We start from the raw sequence: 25,482 nt of genomic DNA, 5'->3' as shown, positions 1-25,482 counted from the left end.
GTGTCTCAGGTTTCCAGGTTGTTCTCAGAGCCTAGTTCACTAGGGTGAGACTAAGAGTTCAGCTCAGCACCATACCACAGGCCACAGCTAGAAAAATCTGCAAGGATGTTCCAACCCACACCGAACCAGAAGTGAATCAGTCCAACAAGAACAGTAGTTACCTAAGTTAATCATCTCATTGTTTTCTCCTCACCTGTAAGCGCTTGCCCTTTCCCTAACTGTATTTTTCTTGAATAGTCGGGCACCATTTTATGCCCTGCCTTTCTTTTTTTTTTTTAAATTTATTTATTTATGCATACAAGAACTGGGGTGCAGGCCAGAGGTGCAGGCGGAGTGGGGAGGTGATAGGACTCACCAGAGACAGAGAGGGGAGCAGAACAGGCAGATTGACTGAAATCCACTGCTGAGGGGAGCAGCCGGGAGACAGGAGAGGTCTGCGGCAACATCTGGGTCAGCTCCCTGGCCAGGGATCCAACTCAGGCTGTAGCGGTGACGGTGCTGACACTTACTAGGCCACCAGGGAGGCCCAATCTGCCTTTCTTTTAATCTTGCTTGCCTGGCCTCCTCCTTTTGACCCCAGAGGATACCACATAACAAAAACAGAAGTGGGGCCTCCCCAGTGGCGCAGCGGTTGAGTGCTGGGCTCGAAGCTGCCCGCAGCCTCTGCAGCGCCGGTTCGATCCCCAGCCCATCCCCAGCCACCGGGTGAGGTTCCCACATGGCACGCTGACCTCTCCTGCCTCCCGCTGCTCCCCTCAGCAGTTTACTTCCTCAGTCTGCCTGCTCTGCTCTCCGCTCTGACTCTGGTGAATTCTCTCACCTTCCCGCGCTTCTGACTGTACCCAGTGCTTGTATAAATAAATAAATAAATCTTTAAAACAAACAAACAAAACAGAAGTGCTGGGTTTGGGAAATACAGGGTGTGTGGCTCCTCAGTTACATTTATCCTTCCTGTTCTCATTCTTACAATGAGTTCTTAAAATATTTTGGTCAGAGGGAAATTCCATTGTTAATTATTATTAGGATCAGCTTCTTGTTATTGTTTGTAGTTTACGTTATACGTAAACTGACATTGACATTCCTCCTCTGACATTCCCTAGAATAAGCACAAGTGGGTACTGGGCAGACTGTTCCATGTACATTATTTTCATACATATTAAGAATAATTTTTTGGAGAATAGGTAAGAAGTGCTGGTCTTCACAAAAAAATCATGGCTATCTCATGCTAGTCAGCATTTCCCTTTGCTCTCCTCCTTTGCTCTCTTCTAACTCACTTTGCTTCAACAGGCTAGCCAGCGATGTGGACTGTGGGGCCGGCTCTGAAAACGAGTGTGTTCTAAGTGTGTATGAAGTCAGAGGTTTAAGCTGAAAACCTCCTTCATTTAAAATCAGAAGTTATTGAAGCTGCAGAGAGACTATGTCTTCTAAAATTATTTCTGTCTTTCTTCAGGAAATATTATGGAGAGAAAATTGGAATCTATTTTGCTTGGCTGGGCTATTACACTAAGATGCTGCTCCTGGCTGCAGTGGTGGGATTGGCCTGCTTCCTCTATGGATTGATCAATCAAAACAACTGCACGTGGAGGTAACCCCTGCTTTGCTTATTTCCAAATGGAAAAGTTGATCAGTGTTTCAATGAAAGAATATTCATTGCAGAATTTTTTTCTTTTTGTGTAGAAGAAATGCTGGGTTGGCCAGAGGTGCAGGGGGTAAGAGGACTCACCAGAGACAGAGTGGGGAGCAGAACAGGCTGATCCACTGAAATCCACTGCTGAGGAGAGTAGCGGGCAAGACAGGAGAGGTCTGCTGCGCCATAAGGGTCAGCTCCCTGGCTGGGGATCAAACTCAGGCTATAGGGGTAATAGACTTAACCCCTAGGCCACCAGGGAGGCCCTAAACTCTTTTTTATTTATTTATTCATTCATTCATTCATTCATTCGTTTATTTATTTCTTTATTTCTTTATTTATTTATTTTTGCATAGAAGAACTGGGGTGCAGGCCAGAGGTGTGGGGATTAGAGGATTCGCCAGAGACAGAGTTGGGGAGCAGAACAGGCAGATCAACTGCTGAGGGGAGCAGCCAATGAGACAGGAGAGGTCTGCTGTGCCATGTGGGTCAGCTCCCTGGCCGGTATGGAACTCAGACCTTGGTGGTGATAGTGCTGAGACTTAACCCCTAGGCCACCAGGGACACCCCTCATTGCAGAATCCCTACTGCTTTGGATGATCTATCATTTTTGTTCTTAGTACAGTAACCAATTGAAATGGGAAAAAAGAATTGTGTTAGATCATGTAGCCTCGTCTTTGTCCAGAATATCACCCTTAGGAAACACTTCAATATTTTAAGACAATACTTTGAATAAGAAAGGAGAACTGGAGAGAGGATTGTCCTTGAACTTCTGGCCTCCAGAGCAGTGCCTCTCAGCCCTGTGAATGTGGGCCAAGAGCAGCTCTGATTTCTTCAGCGTTTTAATGGCAAAACTAGTAAACTTGACGTTCTGCTTTTAGAAATGACCTCTTAATATTTAAGAAATATGTATTTAAAAACTCAAGCAAACAGTATTCATTTTGTTTGCTTATCTATTTTGCTTTCAAAAATAACCCATAAAATGGCAGGAGCAAAAAACGAATGATAGTGAATTAGCTCGTGCTTGATGTTGGAATTCACAAGCCAGCTGCACTGTCTAAAGGGAAATACTCGGGTGCCAGAACATGCTTAACATCATGATATTTGTTCTGGGCTGTTATTCTCCCTCTGCCTTTGGTGCCCTCAGCCTCCAGAAGCATTTGCAGTACTGAATAAGGCGTCTTCTCTAGGTTATCTGGCCTCTATCCAGGTGTGACAGGCAGATCAAAATTTCTGGGCACCAGCAATGAGCTGTTGACCAAAATTTTGTAGCCCCAAACATCTCAGCCTGACACCTGAGGCAGGTGCTACAGGCAGCCCCCGATGCACAGGCACGATTACCCTCTCACCTGACACAGGATTCCCAGACTGCTGCACCCTCTGTGGTTTCTCTGCCAGAAAGCTGCAGATGGCCTTGGAAGTTCTCTCCTTTCCACCGCAACTCAGCTTAAGGCCAGAGGCTGATGTTGATACTTTTTACCAAAACTTTCCACTGCTTTGTGTTTTCTTCCAGACAAAATAAAGACATCTCAAAAATACACTTTCAAAATATAAAACTTGGGTTTTATCAGTCTCTTGCAAGGTGCTTCTCATTATAATTCATAAAATCACTGTTTCGTACTATTTTGTCACACAGCTTAATTTACAGAAAATTAAGGATCTACTTCCTATGCTCAAGACTATTTAAGCTTTAATTATTAAATATTTTAAAATATTAAATATATTGGGAGTGTAATATATTTATATATTTTTATACATTATATTATGTTATAAAATGTTAAATATATTTTGGAGTGAAATATATTTGTATATATTATATTTGTATATATTTTAAAATAGTATATTTAAAATATTAAATACCTAAATATTAAAACATAACTATGTTAAATATATTTAAAATAATAACTATTTGTGTTCCTTGAAACACAAAAGTTTTTAATTTTAGTGAGCTCCAATTTACCTATAATAAAATATATATTTTTACATATATGGCATATATTTGTATATTATATATACTTTTAAATACAGTAAAATATATTCATTGTTAACATTTGGGTTGTCTGTACTTTCTGACTATTGAGAATAATTCTGTTATGAACATTTCATGTAAAAGTTTTTGTGTGAATTGATATTTTAAGTTTTCCTGAGAATATAATGTAAGATGGAATTGCTGGGATATATAGTAACTATGTTTAACATTTTGGGGAACTGCCAAATTGTTTTCCAAAGTAAATAGACTATTTTATTATCACTAGCAATATGTGAGGTTTCCAATTTTTTCCACATTCTCCTCGGCATTGCAATTCCTGAGTATTTGGTTTTGTTTCCTACATTTGTCATCCTAGCGGAGATGAAGGCAGTATATCATCGTGGGTTTGATTTGTATTTCCCTAAACCTACTGAAGTTGAACTTTTTTTATGTCCTTGTTTACCATTTTTATATTTTCTTTGCAGAAATGTCTATTCAAATCCTTTGCCCAGTTGAATTTTGTTATATGTCTTTTTATGGTTGAGTTGTGTGTTCTTGATATATCTGGATAAAAAGTTCCTTTTCAAATACATTGCAAATATTTTCTCCAATTTTGTGGACTGTCTTCACTTTTTTTTAAAAAAGATTTATTTTTATTTATTTATGCATACAAGAACTGAGATGTAGGCCAGAGGTGCTGAGGGGAAACAGGTGCAGTGAGAGGATACCCCAGAGACAGAGTGGGGAGCAGAACAGGCAGATCTTGGGCCTCCCCTGATGGCTTAGCAGTTGAGCACTGGGCTGCGAAGCTGCCCGCAGCCTCTGCAGCGCCGTTTCAATCCCCGACTGATGGTGAGGGTCCCACATGGCGTGACAGACCTTTCCTGCCGCGCCCACTGCTCCTCTCAGCAGTGTATTTCATCAGTCTGCCTGTTCTGTTCCCTGCTATGGCTCTGGTGAATTCTCTCACCCTCCCACGCTTCTGATTGTACCCAGTGCTTGCGCAAATAAATAAATAAATAAATAAAATCTTTAAAAAAAAAACAAAAAACAGGCAGATCTCCTGAAATCCACTGCTGAGGGGAACAGCAGGCAAGACAGGAGAGGCCTGCTGCACCCTAAGTGGTTCAGCTCCCTGGCCAGGGATCAAACTCAGGCCTTCATGGTGATAGCATCAAGTCTTACCCTTACGCCACCAGGGAGGCTTGTGTCTTTTTACTTTTTTGATGGGTCCTTTGAAGCACAAAAGTTTTTAGTATTAGTGAGCTCGAATTTACCTAAATTTTTCCTTATGTTTATGCTTTTGGTGTCATATCTTAGAAACATTTATAATATAAAATCATATAGATTTTCTTAGTGTTTACCCTGTAAGAGTTTTACAGGTCTAATATCATTTTGAGTTAAATTTTTAAAACTAGTGTGAGTAAGGGTTTAACTTTGTTTTTTCCCAGGTGTATATCATGGTGTCTTCGCTTATTGATAATCTTGGTACTCTTGTCAAAAATCTGTTGGCCAGGGACTCCCTGGTGGCGCAGGAGGTTGAGAGCTGCACTGTGAGGCTGTCCACAGCCTCTGCAGTGCGGGTTCGATCCTGGCTGGCCTGCAAGAATCCCACATGGCACAGCCAAGCTCTCCTGTCTGGCCCGCTGCTCCCCTCAGCAGTGTATTTCGCCAGTCTGTCTGTTCTGTTCCCCATTCTGTCTCTGGTGAATCCTCTCACCTTCCCACGCATCTGGCCTGTACCCCGGCTCTTGTGTAAATAAATAAAAATCTTTTAAAAAAAATCTGTTGGCCATAAATGTATGAGTTTGATTATGGACTTGAGCTCCTTTCCATTGATCTGTGTGTCTGTTCTTTATGCAAGAATTATGCCATATTGATTACTGTAACTTTGCAGCAAGTTTTGATTTTGGAACATTCGAAAATTGTTTTACTTTTCAAAGTTGTTTTGGTTATTCTGGATCCCTTATATTTCCATATCCCACAACTTTTCCATTCCTGGGATTTTGATAGAATCACTTTGTCTCTGTAGTTCATCTGTTGGACTATTGACATCTTAATAATATTAAGTCTCTGGTCCATGAGTGAACATAGAATGCCTTACCATTTATTTGCTCATCCTTAATTTCTATTAACAACATGTTATAGTCCTCAGTGTACAAGTTTTGCACTTCCTTTTTCAACTTTATTCTAAGTATTTCATTCTTTTTGATGCTATTATAAATAAAATTATTTTCCTTCACTTTTGAATTATTCACTGCTAGTATAGGGAAATATAATTACTCTGTATATTTACTCTGTATCTCATAACCTTTTTGAACTGACTTATTACCTTATGGTTTTTGGTGCATTTTTTTTAGGATTTTAGTATAAATTTCATGTCACCTGGAATATAAATTGTTTCACTTACTCCCTTCTAATCTAGAGGGTTTTTTCTTGTCTAGTTGCCCTGACTAGACTCTTCAGTACAATGTTGATTCTAGAGGAAAACTTTCAAGTCTTTCACCATTAAATATAATGTTTGCTGTGCATTTTTCATAGATGTTCTTTATTAGATTTGAGGAAGTTCTATACCAAATTTTGGTCCATTAATGTATTAAGTATTCACTTGAACTGATTTTTGGGTCATGATCATGACTGGGTCATGATCCTTTTTATATGTTACTGCATTTGATTTGCAAGTATTTTGTCAAGCATTTTTTCACTCATAGTTCTCTATTTTATCATAGTTCTCTATTTTATCAGAAGAAAAGAATTACATGCAAAAGCATATTTACATTGTCTTTTTAATTTACCTATGTAATTGCTTCTACCAGTACTCTATTTCTTCAGGTGGGTTTCATTTAAACCTTAGTCTTTGTTGTATGCCAGGTCTGCTATCGATGGATTCTTTCAGGCTATACTAATCTAGCAACCTTAATTGCTCCTATAGTTTTAAAGGATAGTTTTCCTGGATAGAGAGCATTTGTTTGACGGTTTTTCCCTTTTTGCACTTTGATTTTATAATCTCACTCTCTTCTAGCCTCCATAGCTTCTAATGAGATGTCAGCTATTTATCCTGCTGAGGAGCATTAGTACATGTTGAAGCACTTTTCTTTTTCTGCGATCGTGATTTTCACTTTGTCCTTGTTTTGACACTTTGATTCTGATCTGCCTGTGTTTGGGTGTCTGAATTTATCCTCCTTGGAGTTTGTTGAGGTTCTTATATGCATAGATGAATAATTTCATCAAATTTGTAAAGATTTCACCCATTAAATCTTCAGATATTCTTTCTCCCTTTTTCTTTCTCTTCCTTTCTTCTGGAGATTTTATTATGTGTACAATGGTTTTGTTGGCATTCTACTGGTCTCTCAGACTGTGTTCATTTTTCTTCATTACTTTTCTTTCTGTTCAACAGGTTGAATCATCTCAATAGATCTAGCTAGTTCATATCTGCAGAGGATATTTTTATTTTTATTTTTATTTTCCTTAGTGATATTTTTATTTTAGTTATCCTTTTAAATTTCTACTTGATTCTTTTTAATAATATTTATTTGTTGATGGTCTTTATACTGTGAGATGTTTGCATTCTATAATTTTCAGATGTAGGTCCTAGTCTTTGAACATGTTTACTTGCTTATTTAAGTCTTTATCTTATAAAGCAAATGTCTGAGTGTTGCCAGGAACAGTTTCCATTGACTTCCCCCCCCACCCCACCCCCCATGTTATGGCCATACTTTTCTGTTTCTTTGAGTATCTTGTATTTTTCCATTGAAAACTGGTTGTTTGAAATATTATGTAAGGTGGCAGATCCAGAAATCAGATTTCCCCCTCTCTTTAGGGTTTGTTATTGCTTCATTCCTGCTGCTGCTGTTCATTTAGTTACATTTCTGCACTAATTCTTTAAAGTCTGTATTCTTTATCATGGATAGACACTGAAGCCAGTGTTCAATATGCCTAGTTGTTTCCTCTTGATTAGACAGTGATTTCTTTCAATTCCTGGACCCAATCATTCTTTGAGCCACTGCCAAGTGGTCTGAGTTTGTGTGCTGGAATGTCTTCAGCACTCCAGCGAGCACCTTGAGTTCCTCCTTAGACTTTACTTCTTGCTTATACAGAAGATCAAATTCAATCAGGGGTGCAGGATTAAGGTTTTCTCAAGTTTTTTTCCTAGCCATGTGCACTGTCCTACATTTGCACATGACCTTCTACAATCCAAGGAATTTGTTGGAGCTTTTTAAGTCTCCCTACGCACCACTCATTCCCCAGTTTTTCCTTTCAAGGTTCCCTTTCGAGGTCATCTCGTACCACTGCTTCAGGCAATTGCAGTATTGAATAATTCCTGCTAATTACTTTTAACACACACCCTGGGAATGGAGTTGTTTACACAGTGAAAACTCTGAGATAGGTCAAAAGACAAATTCTGAGGATGGAGTTTACCTAGGGAGCTGATAAAAAGTGACATTTCTCTGGGGGTGGAGCTTTTAGGTAGCTTCAGATCACATCTGCCTCCTTCAGCAACTGACTGGTCACCACGGTTGTGATGCTGGTGATTATGTTTGTAAGGATGTAACATTGATTTACAATAATGTTTATGATTCAGAGGGGTAGAATCACACCTCTTTGGATGTATGTTACCACACTCACCACAAAGTTAAATTTTTAAGGCTGCCATGAGGCTGAGTACATGGAGATGAAGACAGGTCAAGTTAAAATGTCACAAGCTGACAAATCTTACAGATTTAGCCTTTTTTTCCCTCAACTGTTCCTCAGATTGTTGTAAGCCTTTGTTTAATTTCCACAGTTATCCAGAGATTAATTTTAACAAATTTTGTCAGTGTTCTCTTGGGACTTTTGTGAGGGAATAGAATTTGTGACATCTTTATCATATCTGTAGATATGAGATATCTACTTGATATTTCAGAACTGCTATACCCATTGTTTTTATTTGAGTTATTTGCAAGGCCAACAAATTACACAACTGTAGCCCCTTGGCCTGAGTACATTGGAATGATTTCTGTGGGAGTATTGTGCTACCTACTGTTAGTTTTTTGTTTTGTTTTTTTTTCTCATTAATTTGTAGGAGTTCTTTAAATACTCTGGTGTATATTCCTTGTTATTTTTAAGTGTTGCAAAATTTCTACCAGTTTGGAGCTAGTTTTTCCCCACTCTCTACATGTTCTTTTAGTAATGGTCTCACTTGAAACTTTTTTTTAAATATGGGCCTCCCTGGTGGCAAAGGGGGTTAAGCACCATACTACGAAGCAATCCGCAGCCTCTGCAGCACGAGTTCGATCCCCGGCCGGCCAGGGAGCAACCCACGTGGTGAGGTGGACCTCTCCAATCTTCGTCCGCTGCTCCCCTCAGCGCGTATTTCAGTCAGTCTGCCTGTTCTGTTCCCCACTCTGTCTCTGGTGAATCCATTCACCCCTCCCCCACATCTCTGGCCTGTATCCCAGCTCTTGTATGCATCAATAAATCTTTTAAAAATTTTTTTTTAAATAGTACTTTTCTTCGGGTTTCTCATTTATGGAATTTCTTCTTACTACTAAGTTATCTAGATATTTTCCTGTGTTTTTTCCTAATAAGTTGGTAGTGGTGCATTCTCATTTAACACCTGGAATTGATTTAATTTTTCTGTAAGATTTAGGGGCTCAATTTCATGCTTTTTCATAAGAATATTCCATTGTACTGGCCCATGAACTGAAATGCCATATCTCACATTTCTGATTTGCTGGGCAGTCCAATCAAGGTTTTGTAAATGCACAAGTCTCTCTCTCTGAGCTCTTTATTTTGTTCTCTTGCTCAATTTTTCTTAACCAGTGCCAGTAGCACCTCGTTCTTTAATGTTTTGACTATTCAGAGTCCTTTTCTCTCTTATTGAATTTACAGCTCAAATGGGGTAGAATGACATACTTAAATATTGATTTTTTCCAAATTACAAGCATGGTAATGTATTCATTTAAGAGGCTTGTTCACTCTTTCAGAGCAGTTTTACTGTGTTGTCTATATAAATCTTATACGTCTTGAATTGATTATTCCTAGACTCTATTTTTTAAGGTATTGAGAAATGGCATTTAAAAAAGTCCTAATTATTGCAAGTCCATAGGCACATAGTTCTTTTTTGTCACCCTATATATATTTTCTATGTCAATTTGTTTCTGAGCAAATTTACCAATGTCACTTTTTTTCATAATTTTTCTAAGTTCTAGTGCACTGTCTGTGTAGACGATAATGTGACCTCTTAGAAGTAGCATTTTCCTTTCTTCCTTACTAACCCTCCTGTCTTTTTTTTAAAAGATGCATTTATTTATGCATACAAGAACTGAGGTACAGGCCAGAGGTGTGGGGGTTGAGAGGATTCATCAGAGACTGAGTGGGGAACAGAACAGGCAGACTGACTGAAATACGCTGCTGAGGGGAGCAGCAGGCGAGTCAGAAGAGGCCTGCTACACCATGTGGGTGCCTTCCTGGCTAGAGATCAAACTTGTGCTGCATTGGCTGTGGATAGCTTCATAGGGCTGCATCTTAACCCATTGCACCATCAGGGAGTTACTTCTTTTTTTTTTTTTTGGTGATTTATATTGTACAGTCAAGAACTTCCAGTTGAAAAGAAGTGGTTATAGCCTTCCTTTGTCTTCTTTCTGATGTAAAGGAAATATTTTCAGCATTTTACCACTAACTGTATTTTTACAGATAGGAAGCATTTGGGAATATGTAGGAATATATATGTAGGAAGCATTTATCATTTACCAGGTGAATGAAATTGACTTCTATTCCTATTTTTATAAGAATATAGTTTAGTTTTTTTAATCTTGAATGGATGTTGGATCTTACCAGACTAGTAGAAAGTTCTCTTCATTCAAATCTTTATAACTAGATTTTCTTTTCTTTAGCAAAGAAGTTTGTGATCCTGATATTGGTGGCAAGATCATAATGTGTCCTCAGTGTGACAGACTCTGTCCTTTCTGGAATCTCAACATCACTTGCGAGTCCTCTAAGGTAAATTTTGTTTTTCCAAACATTCACAAGTAATGAAAGATATTTTTTCTTCTAATAATTTTAGTACAACATGGAAATTATTTATCACCCCCACCCTGCGGAATTCAGAAAGGTAATTTTCAACTAAACCTCCAAACATTCTGAAAGTAGATCTGATTGTCTCTTTTACAAGTAAAAAATTGAGATTAAAAATTTTAAATCTCCCAGAGGGTCAGTGAGGAATGGTAGAATTGAAACTATTTCAGTATTTCAAGTAATCAAAGCAGAAATCTCATGGATACTATTTTATTTATTTTTAAAAAAGATTTATTTATTTATGCATACAAGGACTGGGGTTTAAGCCAGAGGTGCGGGGTGAGAAGATTCACCAGAGACAGAGTGGGAAACAGAACAGGCAGATCTACTGAAATACATTGCTGAGGGGGCAGCAGGCAAGGCAGGAGAGGTCTGCTGTGCCATTTAGGTAGCTCCCTGGCAAGGCCAGGGATCAAATTCGTGCTGCAGTGGCTGGCGATAGCGTGATAGTACTATCTGTAAGCCCTGCGCCACCAGGGAGGCCCTCATGGATACTATTTAATGGATTTTACTATTATAAGTAAAATTCAAGTGAATGGAAACCTGAAATTTGTACTTGTGTTTTTCTCACTTTAAGGTGTGCTAAAACTGTGCTTGGGTTTTTAAAGACCTTGCAGTCAGATTTAGACTGTATCTATAAATACAGGTAAAAAAGGCTTTGAATAGAGAAGATGACAGATACTTACTTTGTCTCAAAACACTTAGGAGATTTAGGATGAGCATTCAGATGGGAGAGGACTTACTGAAAGGCATGCCAGGTATCTAGACAGGAAGAAGGATGGTTAGCTTGCTTTGGAGAATGTTCTTGACTGCTTTGACATTCCCTTCTCCCTTGTGATCTTTCCTCCATCCCCCTGTCCTGCCATGAAAATTTAGGAAAATTTCTGTAACCTCAGAATATTGTTATCTACTCCATGTAAGTTCTTATTTTAACTGAATCACTACTATTATATTTTATATTTGCAAAGTTCTTGTATTAACGATTTTACCGCTTACAGCACCCTTGTGCGATATGCAGAACAGGTATTATCTTTATTTTACAGATTAAAACATTGGGGATCTGATATTAAGCAATTATATTCAAAATGACACACTTAGAAAAGCCAGAAAATGCCAACAAATCTGCATTTCTTGCCTTTACTGGGCTACTTACCAGCTGACAGTAGTACCTGGCTCTTCACTCTTAAGTTGAATTTTATGTTTGAATTTTTTGCCACCACTTTTTAAAAGTGATTTCAGAGTATTGACAACATGTGGGTTTTTACACTTCATTTTTTTTTAAGATTTATTTTTTATTTATACAAGAACTGGAGTGCAGCCCAGAGGTGTGGGGGAGAGGCAGGGCAGGGACCAGAACAGGCAGATGATCGAAATACACTGCTAAGGGGAGCAGTGGGCGTGACAGGAGAGATCTGCCACACCATGTGGGCATCTCCCTGGCCAGCCGGGAATCAAACCAGTGCTGCAGAGGCTGCGGACAGCTTCACAGCGCTGCACTCAACCCACTGTGCCACTGGGGAGGCCCTACACTTGATTTTTTAATTAAAATGGATTTTATTGCCTCCAACCCAACACAAATTCAAGATTATAACTATCTGCCATAGATGACACAAGGAACAAGACTTGAGCCTGGTAATAAGGAGCTGCTTCCAGTGATGCTGACTCATAAAGGTCACCAGTTAGTGTGTGTTGTCAGGCACTGGATTTAGGTCTACACCTCCAATAATACCAGAGGCAAATTATCCTCCACAAAGTACAACCGGAAATATAATTTTCCTTAAGAAATTCTGTCACACACTCCTTCCCATCTCTTCTATCATTTCTTCTGTTCCACTTATCCAGCTTTAAGCACATGACTTTCAAATATGTCCCTCTCTGTGTACATATTATTTCTATTGTTTTGGGAAAAGTAAATATTGGATACTATCCCAGTTTCCTGAAGGACCTCTTGAACTTCAGCACAATGATTTACGAAGGGAAAGAGGCACACAAAATATTGAGTAATAGGATGAAATGAAAAATTAAGTTCAAGAAGGAGAAAGCATCTTTTTGTTCTTTTCTGTTTTTTGCTTAAGGCAATCATTTTTTCATTCATACATTTATATATATTCCTTTCTACCGCTTTTTTGGAAAGAAAGATAGAATATTTACTAATCAACATGGGTATTTAAAGGGTTAACAGATTAGAAATAGAAATCACATTCAGGGAAATGAAGAAACAGTTATAGAAATAACTACAATTAATACTGATTTTGTGATTAAACACAAAATAGCATTCTTGACCTTTTAATTGGCAAGCTAAAGGGGAGTGTAGTAAGCTATACTCTATTGTTCTTGGAAATACATATATTATAAAATTTTAAATTACCCTTACAGAATGAAAATATAGCAAATGGTTACTTTTCTAGATATTTTTTATTTTTGCATAGAACTGGGGTGTAGACCAGAGGTGCAGAGGTGAGAGGATTCCCCAGAGACAGAGTGGGGAGTAGAACAGGTGGATCTACTGAAATCCACTGCTGAGAGGAACAGTGGGTGAGACAGGAAAGGCCTGCTGTGCCATGTGGGTCAGCTCCCTGGCCAGGGATCGAACTCAGGCCATGGTGGTGACAGCACTGAAACTCAACCCCTAGGCCACTAGGGAGGCCCCACACTTTTCTAGATTCTGTGGTTCCTCTATTTAAAATCATCAAGGCTGCTTTCCTGCTCTATGTCACTGAGGCCATGAACTAATTGGGGGCTGCTCTTAATAGCTGACTCTCCCATGCTACCCTGTCAAGCAGGCTCACCTAAGCCTCTGACCAGAGAAACCCCTTGCTACCATCTCCCTAGATTCCTAGCCCACGTCACTCATGGAGCAACAGAGTAGAGAGGATAGTCATCTAATTCTTTCTCTTGGCAAAAATGGCCACATCATCCAAGCCACATTTACATTAAAGAATCTTCAATAATAGCACAGTTTTTCACAGGAGTTTTCTGTTAATAATTTTGAGTAAGGGATAAGGCAAAAGCATTTCACAACTTGAGAATACGTTTCCATTGGAGTCAAACTTGAGAGAAGTGGAATCCCAGGCCTCAGAAGTAGAGGAAGAGCAGTGCTCCCCATAACTCCCACTCACTTAGTGATTGTGTCTTTGATCTGGGATTTTGAGAGGAATAATTGGATGACAATTTGGGGTCGTGCTTTCCTGGTCAGAAGCATATGGATAGTTGAGGGGCATCTACTTACTTCAGAAAACAGGTGTATGAGAAGATGGTTAAGTAGATATTCTTTTATACCAAAAATACCATAACTAATTAATGTCTTTACATAAATGAAAGCTTAGTCACTTTTTATCAGTATAAAGGGCAGGTGTGGCAGACCTCTCCTGTGGCACCCGCTGCTCCCCTCAGCAATGTATTTCGGTCTGTCTGCCTGTTCTGCTCCCTGCTCAGTCTCTGGTGAATCCTCTCACCCTCCTGCACCTCTGGCCTGTACCCCAGCTCTTGTACAAAAATAAATAAATCTTTAAAAAATAATAATAAAGGGCAACCCCAAGTTACCAACACTAGATAGATTTCCTTAAAAACAACTTTGAATTTTCTTGAGCATTTGAATTTGCTTTTTTTTAACCCATATCTTCTTTTTTTCTACCCTGTCTTTCTTGCTTTTCAGATGATCTGTAATGAAGCCAATATTATATATGCTTGCTATTTTTCACAGTAACTTTATAGATATTTTTAGGAGACATAAAAATGTTTACTAATGAAAAACTATTAACTGATTGTAAGATATTTTTAGGAATTCATAGAGGAAATACACTATTCATAGACTAGCAAAAAAGGTTAAATTTAGAAGAACTAGTGAGCAGTGCCTTTTTTGCCCAGGCATGTCATTTATTCATCTGTGGTCACTGTGACCTTTGCAATGTCAGCCAAAAGAGAGCACCCTTGTATCTTGGTCCAGTGAAGACCTGTCAGCAGTTGTGTCAGAGCTGTCACAGGGTTTGAAGAAGAAGATCTGGGGTAGAGCTGCCTCAGAACCAGCCCTAGCTTGGTACTTTAACAAGAGCAGCAGAAATCTGGATACTGGGCCTCTCCGGTGGCGCAGCGGTTAAGCGCTGGGTTGCGAAGCTGCCCGCAGCCTCTGCAGCGCCAGTTTGATCCCCGGCTGCTCCCCGACCACCGGAGGAGGGTCCCACATGGCGCGCAGACCTCTCCTGCCACCCACTGCTCCCCTCAGCAGTGTACTTCGGTCCTTCTGCCTGCTCTGCTCCCTGCTCTGGCTCTGGTGAATTCTCTCACCCTCCCGCACTTCTGACTGTACCCAGTACTTGTATAAATAAATAAAAATAAATCTTAAAAAAAAAAAAAAGAAATCTGGATACTTACGCTAGGAGCAAAGTGGATGATGGTGAATGAAGAATTGCTTCCATGGGGCTACACCACCTCCTCCAGTTCACCATAGTCAATCTTATAAGATCATTCAAAAACAGGATAGCGACTTTCAACAGAGTGAAATTTTAGCAATGCCTATTTCACTATTTATGATATAGAAATATTCCTGTGGAAAATGCACTCTGGTAATTATAGCAAAGGCTATTTGTTTTCAAAAGAATGAGAAAGCTCATCTCTAAGTATGTAGACGATATGGTGATTGTAAAACTATGTATCAGCTTTGAAAAGAAATTTGGACTGTGGAATACACAAAACCTATATACTTGCTGAATTCTCATAAATGGAGAACAGAATTCATTCATAGACCATTATTGTATTTTCCAGAAATTGTGCATCTTTGACAGTTTTGGAACCCTAGTCTTTGCCGTGTTTATGGGAGTGTGGGGTAAGTTGTTTTCATTTATTTAGTTTACTTTTGTCTCTTAACATTAAAAAAAACTCTCAGACAAGACAGGTACCTGTAAAATAGCAACGTATGTTTTATCTCAGCTACTACTTTTAGGGTCTTGGATTGCCCAAGCTCCAGTTCCGCTGGAACTCCATTTATAACTCTAACACTGCTGTATCAGTTAACTTTTGCTGCATCAAAAAGTACCTCTCGCAAATCCTGTTCCATGCGGTGTCTCATCCTTCAGTGGCTAGGCCAGGATTCTCCACAGGATGAAATAACAAACTCTATTTGGTAATAAAAGAGATATAATCCTAACAAATACAATTCCTGTAAAGAAACTTCAACTCTATATTTATATTATTTACTTCTAATAGTATCATTAATGTAAAGAGGCAATCACCATTTTCTTCTAATGCAGACTTTTCAATCTTTAATTGATGTGACTATTCTACCACAGAAGAAAAAATTTCCATTTGCCAAGATACATGCCTTTCTAATTTCATGGTATAAATCAAGGGGGAATGGAGTTCAGGTTGCAGGTAGATGGGGAAACAGAGCCAAGTCTGTATTCTGCAACACTCACAGAAGCTTCTGGTGTCCGGGACAGGCTTTCTCTTAGCAGTGGTTGTGCCTGTCCCACAATTATTGGGGACACTTTTTAGAGATCTCAGTTGCCTCTCCTTGAAAAAGTGACCTTTATGATAGTCAAGTTTAGCTAATAAGCTACATGTTTCAGTTAGAGACCAAGTACTGGCTGCATTTGACACATAGAATGCTAAAGATCAAGTTCATGTATTCAGACCCTCTGAACCCTCCATGATAAATCAGTTTCCCCCATAAGCATATGAGTGCCAGACCCAAAGGTGTTGGGCACTATAACCATTGTCTCAGCTTGCTTTGTAGTCTCTGAAATTCCAGCGCATCCAGTAAACTACATACGCTAGTGGATGCTGATGGTCCCAGTTAAAAAAGACATTTAAGTAAGGCTCTACATTTATTAATGTTGACACTGGAAAATCAAACCTCCTATTTCCTAGTGCCTTTCTATGATCTTCATGCAATGTTTATGAAACTAACTTAAGCATATTGAGCTGCAGGTTTTCTTGAAGCAGATTTAGAGTGTAGCCCTGCCCGGAGCACCATCTGCATGTCTGTAAGGCTATGTGTGTGTGGGATGAACTCTTTATTTGAAATGCCTTCTATTCCTTTTCTGGTTACTTCTTCCTTACAAGGACTACTGTGAACTTCATCACAGAAAGTCTGAAATTGCAAAACTGAAGAGGGAGGAGGGTCTTGGGATGTTTTCAAATCACCATCACCATATTCCTATTGTCTCTCTGTGTCCCCACATGGATGTGGCACTTAGGATATTTTTCTACTCCCTGGGAGTTATAAGAGTTGTGGATAGTTCTTTTTTTAAGAAATGTAGTGCAGGTCACATGCTTACCTGAAAAATGTCCACCCTTCTAGGCCAAGCCAGGTCATCACTCATTCTTACCAGAGTCCTCACTCCCAACCCATAGAAGGTCTGAACATCTCCTCTCCCCATTCTTTGTTGCTTCGACCTACTTCTGCCTGATTTTCCCTGAATCCAAGCTCTCAGCTGCATGACTGTAAATGTTCATCTTTGAATTTTCAGCTGGCCTAGGGATTTCCAGACAATTAGCTTACAAGGGGCCAGAAAAGCCAGGAAGCCACCCCCGTACCAACTGCAGTCAGGGATCAGGTGGTGACTATTGTAGCTCTTAGTTCCAAGATGGGCTCCTATGAGGACCACACCCACTCCACACCCACCTCTTAACCAATGATGGACAGAGGCATCTTTGCTGCAAAAGGGTCTAAAAAATGTGATTTTTAATTAGGAATCAAGGCTGAGCGAGTTCATCTACTTAAGCTGCCTTTATGAGTACAGACAGCTAAATAGATTCAATGCCATTAAAATGCCCAGCCCTTCAGAAGCAAACTCTGACAATCAGAACCCTCCCGTCTACCAGAGTATGTCTTTTGTCCTCACTTGCTGCAATGCCTTATGGGTTTGAACCCCACTTTTGTGTATGAGCATCTCCCTAATCTGATGTGTACTTTCTCTGGGCCTGGGCAAACTTCCCTCCTCTCATTCTATGCTGATGTAAGAATTCTGAGCTGTCATCAGCTAGGACTCCTGAATTGTGATTGCCAGAGAACATATATGGTGTGCTCCCCATGGGGCTTCCACTGGTTGTTTTATTTCAGGAAGAGGGGGAAAGACACAGGACAGGATATTCCCACCTGACAGAACCATCCTGTGTGTCAGACTGGGCCACAGTGATGGGATGATGGGAGTCAGCAGTGACTGCCCAGAATATTCCAGAACACTGGGTGGCCATGCTGGTTTACCAGTGTCCTCCATGGACCTCCAAAGTCCTTTGCTATGCAGAATGAGAAACTGAGAAACTCCCCTTTATTCCTGCAGCCCCCAGGGTTTTCTCCTTCAAAGGTGAGGATTTGCTAACAACTCATTATTTTTTACCAGGTCATTTCTTGCTTACATGGCAGTTTTATCACTTCCTAGGCAGAACTGCTCTGAAAGTTCAGGGTTTGCTAAACAGCCTTTTTATCCCTTATGTCCACGTTCAGGGAGAAGGGGCGAAGGGATCTAATTGGTCTTCTCTTATAGCACCTGTAGAATTGCTTATACTGCTTTTTCTTCCGTAGGGAAGCAAGTTCATTTTCATAAATCATCTGTTGATACTATTGCTAGATACTGAGTAAATTAATGCTATTATATTCCCATTTTTCAAGAAGAGGAAAATGATGCTGAGGGAGATTGCATAATCTTCCTCTTACTAAAGATCCCAAAGGCAAAGGGTGACAGGCACAGATACAGAGCTCTGCAAATAATTAGACTGTGATCAGCCTTTAGGGCCATGCCAAAATGCAGTGTGTATTACTAGAGGGCAGCAGATGTAGCAAGCTTTTAAAAGATGCAGAAATATATCTTTTGATTCACATCATTGCACTATTTTGTCTGGGCCTCTAAAAAATAGGAATGGATTAGGAAGTGTTTGTGCCATGCCCTTGATGCCACCTTACCTGATTCAGGTACATCTGATCAGAACTGAGAAAGCACCAGCTTCCATCCTCTTTCTGACAGGCTTACAGGGTAAACACAGGTTTGTCTTGTTGGAACCTCTAGGCCCACTGGGGCCAAAGTACAGCAGGCCTTGATGTTCCTCATCACAATTTCCTTTCAAAATCATCGTGTTTGGATATATCAACTCATGAAAGTAATCTGTTTTGGAAATTGAGGCTTTTCTCTATTAAAAGTAAATAAAAGGAGGGCCTCCCTGGTGGCGCAGTGGTTGAGTGCTGGGTTGCGAAGCTGCCCACAGCCTCTGCAGCACTGGTTTGATCCCCGGCTGCTCCCCAGCCACCGGAGGAGGATCCCGCATGGCATGCAGACCTCTCCTGCCGTCCGCTGCTCCCCTCAGCAGTGTCCTTCGGTCCTTCTGCCTGCTCTGCTCCCCGCTCTGGCTCTGGTGAATTCTCTCACCCTCCCGCGCTTCTGACTGTACCCAGTGCTTGTATAAATAAATAAATAAATATTTTAAAAAATTTTTAAAAAAAAGTAAATAAGAGAAATTTCAAAAAGATCTTTATATCTCATTATCACAATTTAGAAGGATTCCAGCAACATAAGGAAGATCTCTAGTGTGGCTTTAGAGAGCTTTTCCAGTGGGCACCCTAAGGGACCCACACCCTACCAGCTGCAGCCCTGTCTTTGGGTTGGAAGAGCCGGTGCTGCCCTGGTGTGTGGCCTTGAAGTGAATTATGAAGGAGGAGATGACATACGATGAACCCCCCCTGTCTGTCTATTTAGCAGTCAAGGGCCTGGTGCTACTGTGACTTCACAGTAAATCGACATCCATAGGATCAACAGTAAATCATTCTCCATACAATATTCTGCTTCTGGGGATACCTGGGCCCACGTGGACAGGGATGGCAGGTAGGGGTGCCGAGCTGTGGTTGTGAGTCGAGAGCAGCTGGAGCCCACGGCCCTTTTAAGTGGATGGCTCCATCCTTCTGGGGGTGCCAGCCATGGGGATTCCCCAGTTTCTGGAGTGACTTCCTACAGCTCTTTCATCCAGCTAGTATGAAAGAGTGCCTGCTGTGTGCCAGTGCCTGCTGTGTGCCAGTGCTTCGCTATCAACAAAACAGAATCCCCACCCCGTAAGGGAGACCTTCCAGTAGGCACGATAAACTCTAAAGGCAGAAGCGAATCCAGGCAAGAATAGTAACTGCTATCTGTTTTGAACACGGAAGCTGAAGTCAGCGTGGAGAGTGAAGCACGCCTTTTTGCAAGAGCATGCACTTCTTCTGGAATGATTTTGTACTGCTAGAGGGGAGCACAGTGCAAAGAACCTGAGGGGTATAGGCGATACTGACAGTAGAGTCCTCCAAGAGAGTAAAAAGTGGGGTTCTTTAAGGAAACATGGTGTTTGTCAGAGATGTGAATCTCAATCACTCTGGTGAGTGAGTAGCATCCACTCTGCTGCTTGATCAGCATCCCAAGGAGGGCTGGCTCGTGGGTATTGCACCCTCACTCCCAGGTAGGAGTCTCATTGAAAAGTACCCATCCACCCCATGGGGCCAGCCTGGCTGAAGTGAGAAGCAGGACCATCCAGCCCCAGTGCACTCCTAGAACTATAAAACCTTCAACCTTGACTCACCACTTTCCCTGCCACTGCACCCCAGAGGGGATGAGGGCAGTTTCGCAAAAAGGCTCACTCTCCAACTGAGTATTCAGCATGGGTCCCTGGCCTTTGCTGTGGCCTTGATGGGCAGGGGAGTGCTGAGCTCTAAGATGTAAGTGCATGCCTCTTTCTCCCCAAGAGGTCAGCCTTTGAAGGTTCTGGGGCTGCAAATACTGTCTTAGCTGCTCTTACTGTCTAGAAGGAGGTACTGAGTCCAAGTGTAAAAAACCTTAAGGGGAGAGTTCTTCCTGCCAGCAGGGCGACTGATCAGGCCTGCTCTCGGGTCTCACAGGTGGGCCAGGTCGTGCACCTGACAGGTTGTTACTTAGAGGACTTGGAGCATTTGGGTGCCCTGAGAGTGTCAGGAAAAAGTACCCAAGGGCTTTGTAGATTTCACCCCAAAGTCTGCTCATCTCCTTGTGGTCAAGGGGCACCCACTTGGGGCAGTAACACATTGTAAGAAGAACTTGGGTTGGGATGCCAGAGTGCCAGGGGCTCACCCCAGCCTCCCATATTGTAACCTCAGTCAAAGATCCAAATCTCTTTGTGCCTTTATTTCTTTATGTCTAACATGAGGACGATACTGGCAACTGTCTTAGAGAGTTGGGAGGGCCTTTAGAGATACAATGTCATTGAGTTCACACCAACCTTATAAGGCAGGTTCTGTTTCTCTTTTTTACAGGCAGGAAAACAAAGGCTCAGATACATGAAACATTTTATTTACTTTTTAAAAAATTTATTTTTATTTATTTATGCTTACAAGAACTGGGGTACAGGCCAGAGGTGCAGGTAGTGATAAGACTCACCAGAGACAGAGTGGGGAGCAGAACAGGCAGATCTACTGAAATTCACTGCTGAGGGGAGCAGCAGGCGAGACAGGGCAGGTCTACTGAGCCATGTGGGTAGTTCCCTGGCCGGGGATGGAACTCATGCTACAGTGGCTGGGGATAGCTTAATAGAGCTGAGACTTTAACCCCTGCACCACCAGGGAGGCCCCAGATGAAACATTTTAACCAGCTACCACATACCACATACCACATACCCTTGTCAGGACCAGGGTTTTGACTTGATTCCAGTGTCCGTGTGATTTCTACTCTCACACACTATTATTGAAAATGACTGAAGTCGCAGCTAGTTCTGCTGGGAGTGGGCACGTCCCCTACACATCCCCTTCTGTCACTGGCGCGTGGCGTCCCAGGCAGGGCTGGGAGGTTCCCCCCCGCATCTTGGCCCTCCTCTGCAGGATTCCAGGCCAGGCTCTCCACTCTCCACTCAGCGATTCTTAACTCTGAATGCTGAGTGGGGCTTTAAAGGCAATCACAGCGCTGAGGACCATCCTAGACAATGGATTCGGAATCTTGGGGCTGGTGCCTGGGCAGTGTTGCTTAAAGCTCCAGATGCTTCTCACATGCAGCCAGCGGAGAACTGCTCAGTACCCCGTTTAGCATCTCATCCACTCATGGCTCAGTTACCACTTAATAAAAATTCCTGACAGCCTGGGTTCTAGGCTTTTACCTGCCTAGTAGACTTCTAGTGACCCACAGGCACCGGATCAGAATCAAACCAGTTGTCTTCTCACTCAGACTTGCTTCTCTTACTGCTCTTCTTCCATAGGATGACACTAGAATTTGGGACCTCACCCAAGCTAGAAAGCTGGCCTACATCCTTGCTCTCTTGGCTGGAGAGGCTTGATCTTTACCTGCCAGTGGGTCTTGCTGCCTCTGGTCTCACTCTGGACCAGAGCCATTGTCTCCTCCACCTTTGACTTGAAACCCAAACTCCTTTCAAGCCACCCAAGTCCTCTGTAACATGTTCCCGCTGCTCCCCAGGCAGCGGGAACACATCTCTCCATTACACCTGAACTGTTTGCATTTCCCAGAAGATACGTGGCTTCCTTGGCCTTCTGGCCTTTACACACAGTTTCTTGGCGGGAAATGGCTGAAAGTTCCATCTTCACATGATCAATAAGTTATCTCAAAACTCGCCACTGTGGTCCCCTCCTCTGGAAGAGCCTTCCCATCTGACATCTGGCTACACGTGCTGATCTGTTGCTCAGAGCAACCTTGATCATAGCCCTCGTTGCTTCAGTCCCACACGCCTTGGAGCTCCTTGAACTAGGGACTGGGTTTTTTTTTTTTTTTTTTTTTTTTTCCTCTCAGCACATGGTAGAGACTCAAAAAAATCTTTGTGGAAGGAAGAGTGGTCATTCCCAAATTTCTGTACAGGAAGGGCATGTAGCAGCCTGATTAGAAGGACTTAGGGCATTTACTCTGGAACTACCTTTTCAGTTAACATTTGCTGTTGTTTTTATTTAGTGTTTTAAGTTATAGTTCTTGAAAAATAAAGATTTCAGTGATGCATGCCTGAAATTTATGTTATAATGCAAATTATTTCTTTCATATTTTATACAAGATTGAAACAAGTAGCAGTTTTTTAGATTTAAGAATTTTATGAGTTTGGGGTGGCTTGCTTGGGTGGTGGTGGATAGAGATTTGTGGCTGACCAAAGCATCCCCTACACAGGGCCTGGAGAAAAGAGGAGGAGAGGGAAGTAAGAAAACACAGACAGAATTGCTCTTAAATGATAATATTGATGTTTTTATTGCTACCCAATAAAATATGGGTAGCAGACAGTTTGGACACATTCACATCACATTTTCCAAGATGAATTGTCCTGTTTGTTAATAAAAACCATTGCTTCACTTTTCTCTTTTAAATATTACTATTATCTATAAATTAGATTCGAATGACCATGTATTTGTCTCTGTTAGTTACCTTGTTTCTGGAGTTTTGGAAGAGGCGTCAGGCAGAGCTGGAGTACGAGTGGGACACCGTCGAGCTACAGCAGGAAGAGCAACCCCGGCCAGAGTATGAGGCGCAGTGCACGCACGTGGTGATCAACGAGATCACGCAGGTAAGGGCGCTGTTTCCATGCAGTTCAGTCTGGCTAGTGCAGTGGATATCAGCCTTGGCTGCATATTGGAATCACTTGGGCACCTTCACAATTTTTTTGTATGTAGAGGATCTGGGGTGCAGGCCAGAGGTGCCATGGGTGAGAGGATTCCCCAGAGACGGAGTGAGGAGCAGAACAGGCAGATGTAGTGAAATCCACTGTTGAGGGGAGCAGCGGGAGAGACAGGAGAGGTCTGCTGCACCATGTAGGCCAGCTTCCTGACCAGGCATTGAACTCAGGCCATAGCAGTGACAGTGCTTCCTAGGCCACCAGGGAGGCCTGACCTTGACAATTATTGATGCCTGTGACCCTTCACTACATCCTTTGAGGGTTCTTAGTGGCCTGGGGTGTGTTTGGGACACAGAACAGTGGACTTAGGAGACAAGTATGGTCTCCTCTTTGTGGTGACAGCAATAATGAAAACCAAATTGGAGTGACATACTATAGAAGAAAAGGTGCAGTGTTTGTGTCCTGTTTCTGATAAAACCAGTAAATATGTGGGAAATTAGGCTATGATACAACATGGAAGGAGAGACACATTGGTTTTTATAGTTGACTCAATGCCTAGACTGGCTGCTCTTTGTCTCCACTAGCCTGAGTCACGGCTCCACCTTCTGGCTGGAATGCACAAAATAGTGTGACTCTTGCCCTAAAGTCAGAGAGGGATGGAGAGAGAAGGGAAACATTTGTTGAGGTCCAACTATGTTGAGGCACCATGCTAGGCATTTTATAGAATTGGAAAGGTAAATTTGCTGCTGTGGTTACTGCTGCAAAGATGAAAAAAAAAACCATCTGTATAAATATTCAAAGCCAATGAAAGATGATTTCTGAATCATCTGCCTTATTGCTCCTTCCATCAACACAGGAAATTTAGAGCTGATTGTATTGGCAGTCATCAGCATAAGGATGGTGGGTTCTGAATACAAATCTCTCTTGGAAAGAAAATGCTTTCACCACGAGCATCTGCAAATGTCCCCAACTATAGATTTTATAAATTAAATCACAGATTTACAGAATGTCAACACTGAAATGAACTGGAGGGAGCCGTACAACCTCCTCATTTTTAAAATGGGGAAAAAAATGAAGTTCAATTATCAACAGAAGGTGACATTTGTCTTTTACCATGAAACAAGCTTTAAATAATTCCCATAATGAATAGATCCTACCACTTATTCCAGAAGACAGAATCAAGGCGTGTGTTGAAAAGATGATCAGAAATAAAGGCTGACGCTTCAACAAAAGGAGATGTAAATAATGACTTTCAGTACTGAAAAACAAAAGCTTGTAATATTGGCAACATTGGAAAAATACTAAAGAAAAAAGAGACAATTTGGCAATTAAAACCTGCGCTTTTTTAATTGAAAATTGCCAAGTGATACCAGTCCATTCCATTGAAATGTTGCTTGTTACAAAATTGAACATGAATATTCATTTTGCTTTACCTTTCTCCCTCATTTTACTTTTGTTACCCTGGCATGGCTGTGAAGTCAGGAATGAGCATGCCTGAGTTCAAATCTGAACACAGTAATTTACAAATGAATTGTCTTAAGCAAAAAAATGTCACTTCTCTGGCGATACTGTTTCTTCAACTGTTAAGGAGCAGAACAGAATTGCTCCTCCAGTGAGTATGGCAACGGTTAATAGACTTAATGTATAAAACCCACTTAGAATAGAACCTGGAGGGCCTCCCTGGTGGCCTAGGGGTTAAGTCTCAGCACTATCACCGCCAAGGCCTGAGTTTGATCTCCAGCCAGGGAGATCAAACCAGCCACATAAGGGCACAGCAGACCTCTCCTGTCTCGCCCACTGCTCCCCGTAGTAGATTTCAGTTGATCTACCTGTTCTGCTCCCCACTCTTTCTCAGGGGGACCTTCTCACCCTCTGCACCTCTGGCCTGTACCCTAGTTCTTCGACACAAAAAAAAATAAATAAAAAAGAAGAGTACTTGCCACAGAGTAAAGGAAATTTGTATTTGCAGCAATTATCACATAATAGCTCCTCTTATAATCCAGATAAATCTTGAGAAGTATTGATTATCCTTTGAAAAATGTAAATATACTCAGATAAACTGTAAAGGGAAGATTCTAAAAATAAATAGTTATACCAAATTAAGATATAATATAAAACTCAACCAAAAGCCACATCCTGGATACCTTGTATTTGCAGATGTCTGTGAAACTGCTGTCATTGTAGATTTCTCCTAAAATCTAAGACAAACTCAGGAATGTCTCTTTACAGCTCCACATTTTCAGATACCCAAACTCCTGAGCTGAGGTTCTATCAGGTAAATAACTTGTGTCTCAGGCTTGCTGTTCCA

General features: G+C 41.3%; 1 protein-coding gene across 4 annotated transcripts in view; it reads left to right on the top strand.

Moving 5' to 3' along the window:
* Positions 1-25,482, top strand: part of ANO6 (anoctamin 6) — a 198,189-nt gene that overhangs the window by 140,253 nt on the left and 32,454 nt on the right. For all 4 annotated transcript variants that reach the window (XR_008552214.1, XM_037514106.2, XM_037514107.2 and 1 more), the window contains 4 exons: positions 1,451-1,585; positions 10,472-10,577; positions 15,414-15,474; positions 22,984-23,126. Coding sequence is in view for 3 of the 4 variants with exons in the window: in XM_037514106.2 (XP_037370003.1) it covers positions 1,451-1,585; positions 10,472-10,577; positions 15,414-15,474; positions 22,984-23,126 (445 nt within the window). In the remaining variant the exon portion in view is untranslated. The remainder of the gene's footprint in view (positions 1-1,450; positions 1,586-10,471; positions 10,578-15,413; positions 15,475-22,983; positions 23,127-25,482) is intronic.

Source organism: Talpa occidentalis, unplaced genomic scaffold (genome assembly GCF_014898055.3).
Source record: "Talpa occidentalis isolate TD23 unplaced genomic scaffold, MPIMG_talOcc4v2.1 talOcc4.16, whole genome shotgun sequence".
Lineage (NCBI taxonomy): Eukaryota > Metazoa > Chordata > Mammalia > Eulipotyphla > Talpidae > Talpa > Talpa occidentalis.
The sequence above is the reverse complement of the archived record's forward strand: the minus strand, read 5'-3'. Positions and strand labels throughout refer to the sequence as shown.